The sequence below is a fragment of the Pseudopipra pipra genome, chromosome W, assembly GCF_036250125.1.
Source record: "Pseudopipra pipra isolate bDixPip1 chromosome W, bDixPip1.hap1, whole genome shotgun sequence".
In the NCBI taxonomy this organism is placed as follows: Eukaryota; Metazoa; Chordata; class Aves; order Passeriformes; family Pipridae; genus Pseudopipra; species Pseudopipra pipra.
Window position 1 is genome coordinate 27222338 of NC_087580.1, and position 14348 is coordinate 27236685.

The 14348-nt window shown below is 53.1% G+C and overlaps 2 protein-coding genes across 2 annotated transcripts in view; one reads left to right on the forward strand and one right to left on the reverse strand.

The window, feature by feature from the left end:
• The window catches only part of LOC135405542 (zinc finger protein 239-like), a 211939-nt gene that overhangs the window by 136932 nt on the left and 60659 nt on the right, over positions 1 to 14348 (reverse strand). The gene's annotated exons all lie outside the window — the stretch shown is intronic.
• On the forward strand, positions 4003 to 5434 carry LOC135405366 (gastrula zinc finger protein XlCGF8.2DB-like). Its single transcript, XM_064640053.1, has one exon. It carries the CDS (start codon positions 4186 to 4188, stop codon positions 5236 to 5238), a length of 1053 nt encoding a protein of 350 aa, XP_064496123.1. The 5' UTR covers positions 4003 to 4185; the 3' UTR covers positions 5239 to 5434.

Sequence of the window (14348 nt, forward strand, 5' to 3'; positions counted from 1 at the left end):
GCACAGCGGGGTTGGATCCAGGGTTGGACTTGATGATCTTGGAGGTCTTTTCCAACGTGGCTGATTCTGTGATTCTGTGATTGCCATTCCTATGGCAGCACATGCTTGAGGCTGTATCCAGAGGATGATAGAGATGTCTGGCCATATATATCTCCAAGAAGCCCAGAGGCCAGTGCAAGCAGGCAGCCCTCAGCTTGCACATGATGTCCCCTCCCTGCAGGTTCCTGTCCTTGAGCCCAGGCCCTGAGGTGAGGCTGAGAAGTGGCGCGGAGGTGAGCCCAGAGGTGTCCCTGAGGTGAGGCTGAGAATAAGTGCAAGGCAGAGGTGCTGCTGAGGAAGGAGAGCCCCGTGGTGGGGAAGAGGCGAAGGTGCCCATCCCGAGAAGGTGCTGTGTCCATCCCCTGTGTGCCAGGTGAGCTGGGGCTTTGCTGCAGAGCTGCGGGCGCTGATTTGAGCGTCTCCAAGTGCTGAGATGGTGGGCACCCAGGAACACAAACTGTGCCTGGCCACGGAGCCTGCAAGGAGGAGCAGAGACAGCGGTGGCAGTGTGGGGGCCCAGGTTGTCCCTGTGCCTTCCCCTGCAGGCCCTGTCTGTCCCTGCTGGGCCCCTGTCCATCCCCATCAGGTCCCTGCCCGTCCCCCCGGGCTGAACTCCCCCCAGGAAGTGCCGTGGAGCTGAAGCTGCTGCCATCCCCCCCCTGCAGCCGCTGCCCCAGCCAAGGGAGCAGTAAAGGCAGGGCCAGGAGCAGAGGCAGCAGCAGGGGAGCCCTGGGGGGGCCGGGAAGGTCTTGTGTGGGTCAGGAAAGAGGCGCTGGGCACGAGGCCGGGGCTGTGCTGAGCAGGCCCAGCCCTCACATCCCCCCAGCCAACGCCGGCTGCCCGGGGGGCTTGGGAGGGACCCCCAGCCCGTGTGCCCCACACTGAGCTGGCAGAGAGAGAGCCAAGGGACAGGGCCACGGGCAGGGCCCCGGGTGAGGGACAGGCAGGGCCATTGCAGGGCCACGGTGAGGGCACAGCCTGTGGCAGCAGAGCTGCCCAGGGCCGGGGGCAGCCGGGGGGGTTGGTACCAGCCAGTGCTGGGGCCGAGCAGAGCACGAGGCCTCTTGCAGAGCCCTGGAGCAGCCTCTCACTTGCCAACCATGCCCTGGTGGGCTGACAGTGTCCCCTCCATGCAGGACACTCCCCCTGAAATATTCGAGGAGGCCTTTTGTGTCTATTCCTGGTTGCTGATTGATTCTGGGGACCTGAGTGAGCCTCTGCAATCCCATCCATGGGGCACAATCTCCTCTCCAGAGCTTGACTCACTGCAGACTTTGCAGGGAAATCTGTGCTGGCAGCTGCATCCTGATCCCGAGGGCAGTTTGTATCCCCGAGTGCTGATCCGTCCTGGGGACCCAAGGGATCCTCTGCCACTCCATCCATGCAGCAGGAGTCACCCTCCTGCCCTTGACTCCCTGCAGAGGAACAAGTGCCATCTCTCTGTTTGGGAGAAGCCAGATGCTGCCCCTGGGCTGTCAGAAGTGGTGCTGAAGCCTCTTTCAGCCCAGCCCTGGGTGCAGTTTTCTCATCCCCTCACCGAGTGCCCGCTCCCCCAGCCGGCACTGACCAACCAGGGCGTTTGGCACACGTGGTTTGGTGGTTTGGAGAAACAGCCCCGGACTGGCAGGGGGCCAGAGAACCTCGAGGAACAGCCCTGGTGAGTTTGAAGTGACACTACATTAATACAGCTTTTGATTAATATATAGCAACTCAATCAAGTGCTCATGAAATGACCTCAATCCCCTCATCGTCCTAATTAAATAGTATTTTCTTGGGCCAAATCTTGATATTTTGGAGTTTTTTTGGCTGAATCCTAACTTTTTACAGTTTGTGAGGGGGTTTGTCTTTCTGTTTCTGAGGGGTTTTTTGCCTGAATCTTGGAGGTTTGGGTTTTTCTGGGCTGAATCTTGGTGTTTTGGAGGTTTTTATGGACACAGGATGCCCGGTGAGTTCTAGAGATGGACTTGGGCAGGAGGAACCCCCAAGCCAACAAGCTCAGCCCTTGTTTTCCCCCCATCAGGATTTGTCCTTCCCAAAGCTTGGGCGGATGGAGGAGGAGGCTGCGAGGAAGAGGAAGATGCCTTGGGCCCCCCAGGCAGGTGAGGAGGAAGTCAGTGTCCCTTTGGGCGGGTGTTGTGCTGGCTCTGTCAGCCGAGCATGGCCCCGGCTGCAGGACAACCCCGCTGGCGCCGCCGTCCTGCCGGGGCCGGAGTTGGGGGGATGTCCTTGGCCTTCCCTGTGGGCCGGAGGCAAATCCCCTGCCTGTCCTTCTTGCTTCCTGCCCCAGGCCCCGAGCTGAGGACGGAGAGCCCGGAGGACAAATCCCCCCGTGAGACCCTGGTGGGAGAGGCCGTTTTGAAGGGCTCCCCGGCGCAGGAAGGCAGCGGGGAGGAAAAGGGCCGGAGATCCCCCCGCAGGAGGGGCTCCAAAGCCAGCCCAGGGTGCTCTGAGGAGGAAAGAGCCAGCCTGTGCCAGGAAGGCGGCCGGAGCTTGAGGCGGAGCTCTGAGCTGGTGGTCCCTGAGCAGCCTCCCAGCAGAGAAAAGCCCTTCAGATGCTTGGAATGTGGAAAGAGCTTCAGGCAGAGCTGTGACCTCCTCAAGCACCAGCACATCCACACTGGGGAACGACCCTACTCATGTGGGGAATGTGGGAAGAGCTTCAGGGACAGCTCCACCCTCCGCACCCACCAACGCATCCACACTGGAGAACGGCCCTACAAGTGTGGGGAGTGTGGGAAGAGGTGTCGGACCAGCTCAGATCTCGTCGTGCACCAGCGGACGCACACAGATGAGAGGCCCTTCCGCTGCACCGACTGTGGGAAGGCCTTCAAGCAGAACTCTCACCTTGTCACCCACCGGCGCATCCACACCGGGGAGAGGCCCTACAAGTGTGGGGAGTGTGGGAAGAGCTTTAGCCACAGCTCCCACCTGATCCGGCACAAGCACATCCACACAGAAGAACAGCTCGAAGAAGGGGTGGGAAAGGGGGGTAGGGGGAGGAGGGAGGGAGGGAGAGTGGGAGTGGATGTGCAGTGGGGGTGCCTTATTGTCCCCATACCTTGTTCCCTGGAGAGCGGGGGAGGCTGGAGAGAGGGGGGAGCTTAGAGAGCCCTGAGAGCCTGGAGAGGGGGGAGCTCGGGCCCCCTGTGCTGAGCCAGCGGTCGGGGCTGTGCTGTTGGTGCCAAACTGCCCCTGGTCAGGCTGAACCCAGAGCCCGCCCACGTGTCAGGGAGCCTAATCCGCTCCCTGCTCTCATTGCCCTGGGGCAGCCTCTGGTGTCCCCCCACCTGTGGGGCTGTTTGGTTGCCCTGGGCACAACTGGCCCTTGTGTGGGTCCCCCCCTGCGATGGGGGTTGGTGTTGCTGGGTCAGGCCCCGCCGGCTCCATTGTCAGCCCGGTGCCGGCGGGGGGGACACAGCGGGTTTGGGGCCCCCTGGGAGTGCCGGGGGTGGGTGTGGAGCCCGGGAGCTGCGGAGTGTGGAGGGCAGAGCTGGGGGACCCCTGGCAGCCTGGAGGGGGGAGCACGGAGAGGGAGGAGCCCCAGGACCCCTGGGAGCCTGAAATGGGGGACACGGAGAAGGGGAAGCCTGGACAGTGGGGACCCCTGGGATCCCTGGGACAACGAAGTGGAGAACCTGGAGAGGAGGAATGTCTGGGAACGTGCACCCAAAGGCGAGAGTCAGAGGAGAAGGGACCCTTGGGACCCCCAACACCACAGAGGAGTCAGAGGGTCAGTCAGGGGTGACCCTCTGAACCCCAGAGGGAAGAGAACAGAGATGGGGAACTTCTGGGAGAATTTTTTTGGGCTGCATGTTCATAGTTTGGAGTATTTTTTGGTTTAACTGTAACTTTTTGCAGTTTGGGGGGGCGAGTGTCTTCTTGCTATTTCTGGGGTTTTTTTTGCCTGAATCTTGGTATTTTGGAGGGTTTTATGGACACAAGACGCCCAGTGAGTTCTAGGAGGAACCCCCAAGCCAACGCGCTCAGCCCTTGTTTTCCCCCCCATCAGGATTTGTCCTTCCCAAAGCTTGGGCGGATGGAGGAGGAGGCTGCGAGGAAGAGGAAGATGCCTTGGGCCCCCCAGGCAGGTGAGGAGGAAGTCAGTGTCCCTTTGGGCGGGTGTTGTGCTGGCTCTGTCAGCCGAGCATGGCCCCGGCTGCAGGACAACCCCGCTGGCGCCGCCGTCCTGCCGGGGCCGGAGTTGGGGGGATGTCCTTGGCCTTCCCTGTGGGCCGGAGGCAAATCCCCTGCCTGTCCTTGTTGCTTCCTGCCCCAGGCCCCGAGCTGAGGACGGAGAGCCCGGAGGACAAATCCCCCCGTGAGACCCTGGTGGGAGAGGCCGTTTTGAAGGGCTCCCCGGCGCAGGAAGGCAGCGGGGAGGAAAAGGGCCGGAGATCCCCCCACAGGAGGGGCTCCAAAGCCAGCCCAGGGTGCTCTGAGGAGGAAAGACCCAGCCTGTGCCAGGAAGGCGGCTGGAGCTTGAGGAGGAGCTCTGACCTGGTGGTCCCTGATCAGCCTCCCAGCAGAGAGAAGCCCTTCAGGTGCTTGGAATGTGGGAAGAGCTTCAGTCAGAGCTCTCACGTGCTCCGACACCAGGACATGCACACTGGGGCACGTCCCTACACGTGTGGAGAATGTGGGAAGAGCTTCAGCCAGAACTACCACCTCCGCACCCACCAGCGCATCCACAGCGGGGAACGGCCCTACAAGTGTGAGGAATGTGGGAAGAGCTTCAGCCGGAGGTACCACCTCCGCACCCACCAGCGCATCCACAGCGGGGAACGGCCGTACACATGTGAGGAATGTGGGAAGAGCTTCAACCGGAGCTTTCACCTTTGTTCCCACCAGCACATCCACACTGGAGAATGTCCTTACACGTGTAGGGAATGTGGGAAGAGCTTCAGTCACAGCTCCACCCTCCGCAAACACCATCGCATCCACACTGGGGAACGGCCCTACAAGTGCTTGGAATGTGGGAAGAGGTTTCCAACCAGGGGGAATCTCTACACGCATGAGCGGACGCACAGGGATGAGAGGCCCTTCTGCTGCACCGACTGCGGGAAACGGTTCAAGGAGAAATCCCATCTTGTCACCCACCGGCGCATCCACACCGGGGACAGGCCCTACAAGTGTGGGGAGTGTGGGAAGAGATTCACCCAGATCGGTGTCTTGACCAAACACAAACGTACCCACCAGTAAAGGGAAGCCCTACCAGTGCCCCGACTGCGGGAAGAGCTTCGGCCGCTGCTTCCACCCCGAATGAACCCCCTGATGGTGAGGCAACCCCTGGAGTCCAGTGACTGTCAGTCCATCCCTTTTGACCACAAAGGGCCAGTCCCCTTTAACAGAGGCACGTTCTTCCAACAGAACCCTTCTTGGGGGGTGTGTGGAGATTCCTGCCTTGGCTGGGGACCCCCCAAGGTCACTGCTGGAGGTTGAGAGCAGAGATCTCTTCACAAGCGTTGGTCTGGGGGAGTCCCATCCATCTCCAATTAAGAATTATTGCTTTGTGCCAGCTTGAGTAGAATTGCTTCAACAATTGCTTTAGTGTAGAGCACTGTCCTATCTTATCCTGTACTCCTGGTAGTTTTAGTGTTTGTCTTGTGCAGTAAATAATTCTGATGAAGATTTTTTGTCTGGTCATTTGGAACCCTAAATAAATCAATAGATTTGATTTGCCATCATTTAAACCTTGGGGACAAAAGTGGTTCACTTACACCTCTCTAATTTCTCTAAACTGAAACTGTTGTTTCAGTTGTCCCAAGGCTGAGATTGGATCCAGCAGCCTCCAGAACCCCAGAGTAAGTTGGGAGCTCAGGGGGGCCACCACCCATTGCCAACTCCCCTGTGCCCAAAGACCCCCATGGGGCCATCAGGCCTGCCAGACCACCTCCCCTTTTCCACCCTTCTCCCTGTTCCTCCCACTTTCCCATTGTCCCCTCAGTCTCCAATTTTCCACCTGAACAGTTTTGGGGTCCCAACCCCCACTTTTTGCCCTCTCTCCTGTGGGTGCTGAAGGAGAAAATGAGGCTGCACACACAGAGTTCCATTACGGGACTTGTCCGCCCATCTGTCCAGCGTCCCCCTTTCATTGGGGTTCCTTTGGAAGCAGCGCCTGGGCTTTGTCTTTTAGTCCACTGGAATTCCCAGCATGGCCCCAAAGCAGTGCCCTGATCCCACACATTCCCCTCCCCTCATGTGCTGGCTGTGTTCAGCCACCAGACAAAAACACAGGCTACCATGCAGAGCGTTCCAGGTGGTTTCCACTTTGGCAAACAGCACTCTCTGGATGGAAAACACCAGTCAAGGCCAAAACACTCCTTGTTGATCTGAATTAACTGAGAGCAGCAGCTCCTGCCTTAACTTTTTCCCATAAAAATTCTCAGGGTTCCTTTGCTTCCAGGAGGCCCCACATGTCACAATGGCCCCTGGATTCCATGAGCTTCCACAGTCTCCAAAGGTTCCTTTAGTTCCATGAGGCCCTGCAGTCCCCAAATGCCCTTTGGATTCTCGGAAATTTCCCACTGTCCCAGGGTCCCTTGTGCTTCAGATGGAGCTGCAGTGGGTCAGTGGCCCCTTGGTTCCGTGAGCTCTGCAGTGTTCCAGGAATCCTTGGGTTCCAGGAGAGCCTGCAGTTTCACAAGGAGCACTTGAATGCAGGAGGTTCTGCAGGGTCCCAATGGCCCCTGGATTCTGGGAGGTTCAGAAATATCTCTGGGCTCCCTTGGTTCCAGGAGGACACACATGTCACCAGGAACCCTTGGTTGCAGGAGGTTCGACAGTGTCCCAGAATTCCTTTGATTTCATGTGGTCCTGCATTATCCCAGAATATGATGGATATCACATCTCCTCATAGGGGAGATATGATGTCACAGGAAGGATGTGATGTCACAAGGTAGGCGTGCTGTCATAGGGGAGATGTGATGTCATATGGTGGCTGTGATGTCATAGGGGACATGTGATGTCACATGAAGGATGTGATGTCACGGGCAGGTGTGACGTGTCAGGTAGGGTGTGATGTCATATGATGGATGTGACGTCATAAGAGAGATGTGATGTCATATGGTTGTGATGTCATATGGGAGATGTGATGTCACAGGAGGGGTGTGATGTCATATGCAAACTGTGATGTCACAAGAAGAATGTGATGTAACAGGGAGGATGTGATGTCACGGGGGGGCTGAGATGTCATGGGGACGATGTGATGTCACAGGGCATGCCATGATGTCAAAGGGAGGATATGATATCTCAGGAGATGAGTGATGTCATATGATGGATGTGACATCATAGGGAAGCCTTGATGACACAGGGATGATATGATGTCACAGGGCAGGATGTGACATCACAGGGATGATATGATATCACAGGAGAGATGTGATGTGACAAGAAAGATGTGGTGTCATAGGGGAGCTGTGATGTCATGTGGAGGTGTGATGTTATATGATGATTGTGAAGTCATAGGGGAGGATGTAATGTCACCGGAAGGGTGTGATGTCAGAGGGGAGGACCTGATGTCACAGGGAGGATGTGATGTCACAGGGATTATATGAGACCACATTAGAGATGTGACGTCATATGATGGAATGTGACATCATAAAGGAGTTTTTATGGCATGCGGAGGACGTGACGTCACAGGGATGATAGGAGATCGTAGGAGAGGTGTGATGTCATATGATGGATGTGATGTCATAGAGGGGCCTTAATGTCGCAAAAAGAATGTGATGTCACAGGGAGGATGTGATGTCACAAGAAGGATGTGATGTCACAGGGAGGATGCGATGTCACAGGCAAGCATGGGATGTCACAGGGAGGTGGTGATGTCACGGGGATGATATAAGATACAGGAAGGATGTGATGTCACAGCAGAGCTGTGATGCCACAGGGACAATGTGATGTCACAGGGGAGGATGAGACGTCACAGGGATGATATGGTATCACAGGAGAGATGTGATGTCATATGATGGATGTGACATCATAGAGGAGCCTTGATATCACAACAAGGATGCAATGTCCTGGGGAGGATGTGATGTCACAGGGCAGATGTGATGTCACAGGGGAGGACATGATGTCATAGGGGGGATGTGGTGTCATGGGGAGGATGTGATGTCATAAGGTAGGTGTGATGTCACAGGAAGGATGTGACATCACTGAGAGCATGTGATGTCATAGAGGAGTGACACATCCCCCCCACCTTGCTCCAGCTTAAGCCCTGGAATTTGTTTCCCTTGGATTCAAGTTCAGGCTCTTTTATTTCCATGGATGTCGAGAGATGAGTTAAGGGGAGCTCAGACCTTTTGGTGAGGAAGGAGTTGTTTACTCTGGAGCATTTGAACTCAGCCTTTGTTCCTGGTTTCTTCCCACTCTTTCAGAGCAGTTCATTTCCCAGGGGGAAAGCTCTGATTCCCCAGCACAGTCAGGTTCTCCTGAGCTCAGGATCTTTCACTGGTCTCATTTTTGTCTGGTATTGATTCTGTGCCAAATTCTTGCTTCCTAGTTCAGTGAAATGTTAGAAGAGAGAGAATCTCACCTTGATCTTGGACAGAACACTTATAGACTTCTTTATTCTATTGAATTCTTCCCTATTAGTTCCGGATGACAGGACACCCATGCGGAAAGTCCCTCTTCTGGTTTTCAGGACTTAAAAGAGATTCTTTTCTGAGGTCGGTATTTATTGTGGTGTTATTTATTCAGCTGCGAGGGTTGAATTGAGTGTTCCTTGCACCTTTAAAAAGTGCAACCCCTTTAATCTGTTGTTTTAAAAACCATGCATTAGATGTCAGAGGGCATAAAGACAGCACGTAGAGATAACCCTGATGTAAGTGATGGTTCCAGTCATCCCGTGTATGGATAAAAGATTTCCAAGGCTTTGTTCCAAGGCTGGGTGCACATGGACTGGGGAGAACTTTGCCTGCCGGAGCCGCTCTCCCTGCACCGCCAGGAAGAGCAGGGACCGCATCGCCCCGGCCGCAGCGGCGCAGAGGCTGCTCGGGAGGTGACAGTGTGCTAGAGGGAGCTGCCCACTCGCTGTCCTTACTGCCTGCACAGCGCAGGGCTGGGGGGAATTGAGCCAGGCAGGAAAAGGGAATGGCGGCGATCGCACGGTGCTGAAATGAGACGGGAAGTAGCAAACAGCCTGGCTGGGGGGAGCACAGTTTGGGAAGGGGGCGCAGGGAAAACCCACTGTGATGTTCCGGGGTAAATAACAGAAAATAAACAGAGGAAGGTGCCCTTTCAGATATGGTTTATAGATCAGTGCACTGTGTATAGTGTAAGACAGCTTCAGAAATATAAGAATGCAGTTTCTACATCTTTTACTACAGTGACACGTTTTTTATAAAATATATAAAGAGACGATAAGTTGGGTGTTAGGTTGGGCTTTTTTTGGTGTTTTTTGGGGTTTTTTTTGTGAATGCTTTGTCCCCCCCAACCTCCCCAAAGGAGCTTTCTTGAATGTCCCTTCTTACAGTTAATTTGAATGATTAGTTTAGATAAGCCTCTTAGAGTAGATGCATTTCAATGAAATTGGGGCACATGTCTTTTTGGCTCTGGTGCAAGGTTCGAACTAATTTTTTTCTTCCTCTTTGGCTCAATTAAAAGCCATCTTAAAACATGCTCAGTATATTGTGTGAGTGCAGGGCTTGAGACTGAATGTATGGGATTGAATGGACACAGAGAAAGAACTAACATTCAGAAACATATCTGCTTCCCTGTCTCAATTAATAAACCCCAGAGTTTGACACATAATTAATATCCATAGTAATTGTGATTTGACTACATATTGTGACAGGCATATGCACATGTGAGCATAAGGACATAGGAAATAGGTATTGTAGTTTCTGCAGTTCTTGTGTTATGGATGAGGGTAGAGAGGATTCGAGCTAAAAATTGTCTGAACATTTTGAGAGTGCAGAGACATCTGTCTGACCATCACTAGGTATGCTTTGATTTTAAGGGAGAACATGTTAAAGAATGCAATAACTTAAAGCCAGCTGCACTCTTGAATTTTTGCTCTTTCAGCAATAACAATAGCACTAATAATTACTAATAGTGAATGAGCTAACAGATGCAATAAATGTTTCTGCTCATTTTGACATATGTGTCAGTTTAATAATTTTAAATGAATCAGTGCACTTGTAACAGGAAATCTTCCTCAACCTCTGATTAAAATGTAACGTTGACTAAGGGATTATAGAGGGGACTTAATTTTACTGATTGTTTTAACAGTTGTCACAGCTGTTGGAAGAAGGAAAGGCAATTGAAACACTCCAAAAAAGGGGTGAGGGGGCAGAACAAGAGTAGTTTAATAAATGTAAACATGGTCTCTGAATGCCAAACATAAAAAATTGAGCAGATCTGTAACTCCAGGAAGCTGCTGCACACTATGTACTTTTGCCTTTTGTGGCTCACTGTGTTTCATTCATCTGAACACTGAGCAGTTTCCCTTTCTCCATTTAAAAATGTGCAACAGCGTTTAAATGTGGAACAAGTTCAGCTGTTCATCTGCCTGGAGTTTCATCTTAGAATGCAGCTGATAGAATACTCAGCTGACAGGAAATAAAGGCTGTGTAGAATGGCTGTAACATTTCAAAAGTGGACACAGGTGTCACATCCTGTGAATGCTGCAGTGCAGTGATGGTTGGTGTACATATTTTATGTTTTTCTAACCGTTCTCATGTTGTGATGTGGGAATGGTGTGTGGAGTTCCCCTGCGAGTCTGTCTGGGTTATGTCTGTGTAGGGATGAACAGGAGTGTGTGTGTAGATTCCCATGCCTGTGTGTTTGCGTGTGTGCAGGGGGATTCTGTGCTAAACTCATTGAGCTACGAGGTGCACAAAGAACCCCCTTGCTTTCTAAATTCCTTCTCAGAGAGGAGCCTGCCTGTGGCTGGATCCAGTCTCAGGCTCAGATTTTGGTTTCAATTGAAGGAATTATAGAGATGTGATTTAATCACTTTGTCCTGCAAGTTTTAGTGATGGCAAATCAGAAATATTTCTATAAAAACAATGATTTATTATGACAAATGAACAAAAAATTGATCAGACAAGTGAACAGATGAAAGACCTTAAAGAGAATTATTTACTTCAAATTATAAAAGGCAAAAACCTCTAGTAGTATAGTGTAAGATAGGACAGTGGAGTCTATCAAAGTAACTCTATTAAAGCAATTGGATCAAAGCCAGCAAAAAGAAACAATCCTGAAGCAGAGATTGAGGTAACTCAACCCACAAGGACAGGGGGTAGTTCTCTCTCTTTCACTTAACCCCTGGGCAGTGACCATGAAGAGCTGTCCCTGCTTCATGGCAGAAGCTCCACACACGTCAAGGAAGTCTGGGGAAGAATCTGCCCCATGACAGTTGGACGGGGCTTTTATAGTTACCAAGGGTTTGACTGCCAGACATATTTGCAGGCCAGGGAGCAGCTTATCTGTCAAATCCTGCTTCAGAAAGCAGGATGTGTGTTTGAAGTTTCAGGAACCATTTTGGGTTTAGCATAATTCAACATTAAAAACAGCACCTCGACACCAGCAGTAACTCACTACAGAGACCTTACATTGTTTGCATTCTCTGACCATTTTTTAGGTATTATCCAAGCAGAGCATCCTGCCAGAAACAGACCCTTGATTCCATGAGGTTGCAAAAACTCTGAGGGTTCCTTTGGTTCCTCGAGGCCCTGCAGTGTCACAATGGCTCCTTGATTCCAGGATGTTCCAAAATATTCCAGGGTTCCCTTGGCTCCAAGAGGCTCCCCAGTGTCCCACCGGCCCCTGGATTCCAGGAGGCCCTGCAGTGTCCCAATGGCCACTCGGTTCCAGGAGCCACAGCGGCTGCCGCCGGCGTCTGTGCCCGGAGCCGCCGCTCCCACGGGGCTGCCGCACTCACCGCCGGGGTTGCCGCTCGCGCAGCCGCCGCTCTGCCCCGGCTGCACCGGGACCCGGCACCGCCTCGGGCCTGCGCTGCCGCCTCAGCGGCCACAGGGACACAGGGATGGGGGACCTTTGCTCTGACACTGAGGGGGCCTGGCTTTGTTCTGCTGGGGTCTGGGCTTTAGGAAAATTGCTGTTCATTGTCATGCTCCACTGGAACACCTCCTGAATTCCAAAGGTTTCCTAATCCAGGGGCAGGGGTTTCTATGGCATCGGAGGTGCTGCCCCTCAGGACACATTGTCAATAAACCATCCAGCTGACTGGGATGGGTGTAAGAGCTGGGGAACACAGGATAAGGAGTCATCCCCTGAAAACCTTGGAACATTCCCTACCTGAATCAGAACCCAAATGGAACAATTTGGATACAATTCCCAAATAGTTTGGAAACTCCAGTCATTCCTGACACCAGGATGGAAATTCAGCAGATAACTAAAGCCAGTCACCTTGGGAGCCCACAACCAGCAGGGCTGAGGGAGGCCCTGGAAGCTCTCCAGCACCTCCCTCTCAGTGGGACACCTCTGGCAGCCTCTCCCAGCTCGGGAACCCTCCAGTTTGCAACACTCCAAAGACCCTCGCTGGTGCCCAGGACAATTGTGATCCCCCTCAACAAACACTCCTCCAGCTGTGACCCTTGTCTGTTGGGAAACACAAAAGGATTTGTGGGAGTGTTTCCCTGACAACAAGGAGAATTTTGGAGAGGGACCTTTCCGCACCCAGCTATTGATGTGTCCACACATCTCTGCCTGGGTGTGGGTGTGAATTGACTGTGGTGTGAAGGTTGTTATTGTGAATCTATAAATCAGTCACTGTTAAATTTATAGCACATGCTATTGAATCACCTGATAACTGTTAAACTGGGCAATGATTAAATGCTACTAATGTCTTTTGCCCCCTTGTCTTTGGATCAAAATCCTTTGTGCCCTGACCCTCTTGCATCCCATGGCTCTGTGTAAATCATTCTCTTTCATCAAAAAATATATATTTTTCAGGACTTCCACTTTAAAATCTTCCTGCTTAGCTAAACTACAAAATAACTCTAATTAGTTGTTGATATCTTGAAGACAATTGAAGAAAGAAAAATAATTTGTTTTTCAATGTTTTAATCGTCCCACAGTGTGTTTGGAGCTGCATCAGCTGTCAGTCCAAGATGGGCCATGTCAGAACTGGTGAGGTTGGGGGATGAGGAGAAATGTTGATCATACGGGGTCAGTGTGGATCTCCTGAGGAGACACTCAGCATCAAGATCACTTGGAGAACACCTCTGTCACCTCTTCTTTGAACTACAAAATATCCATCCTTGAATTAAAAAAAAAAAAAGTACAAACTTTGAAGACTTGTTTTGAAATTGCCTTGAAGACAATTAAAAGAAGACAAAGAGATCCTGAGGGATTTCTGGATTTTAATGAGCCCCACGGTGTGTTTGCAGCCCAGCCCATGATCCTGAGGTACTGAGAGAAGATTGAAGCAGCTGCTGAAGAAGTCAGAAGCCAAACTCCAAGTGCCTTGAAGCATTGCTGGGCCCCACTGAGGGCAGGCACTGCCAAAGCCTCCCCAGGGACTCCTTGGAGCAGCTCCTTGGAGGCCAGGAGTGCAGGCAGACAAAGGCTCTGGGCAGGCCCCTGCAATGCTGAGCAAAGCCTGCCTTGGTTTTGTGGAGCACAAAGGCCAAGGCCTGAGCCCCAGGCCCTGGCCCAGCAGATCCTGTCCCTCCCGGCTGGCTCAGGGCTGTTTGGGGGGCACTGGGATAGGAGGGGGAGGAACAACAAAGGCCAAAACTGGGCAACCCCTGCCAGGCTCCTGAGGGAGGGGCGAGGCAGAAACCAAGGGCAGAACCTGCCAGGCAAGTTGCTTGTGGTGGCCTGAGTGGCAGAGGCAGCTGCCAGAGGCAAGGGGACAAAGGCCTGGGTGCCTTTGGGCCTTGCAGCCCTGCCAGAGCCCTTGGCCATCTCTCCTGCAGGCTGTCCTGCCCTGGCCCTGCTGCTGCTCTGGCCTTGCAGGCTGCACACACCCCTCCTGCTTTCCCACCCCCTCCCAGCAGCATTTCTAGACCCTCCCTGATGTCTCTGCACCAGCTCTGGCTGTTGCCATGTGCACTTGGCCTTCTGAACTTGGATCCTGAGCCCCTGTGCCACAGGACATCCCTGCCAGAGCCCAGGCCCTTCTCCTGGGGGTCACTGCAGAGCTGAGCAGATCCAGGTCACCTCCCATTCCTCTGCCAACCCCCTGGGCCTGCTCTGGGCCCTGCAGGTCCTTGCCCTGCTCCCAAGGGCTGTGGGGGTGCTTAATGGTCAGGGCTTGGGGTTTAGAGCTCAGGGTGGGGATTAGGCAGAACTTGGGGAGGTTTGTTGTTCTGCTGGCAGTGTCTGGTTCATGATTAGGGGAAGAG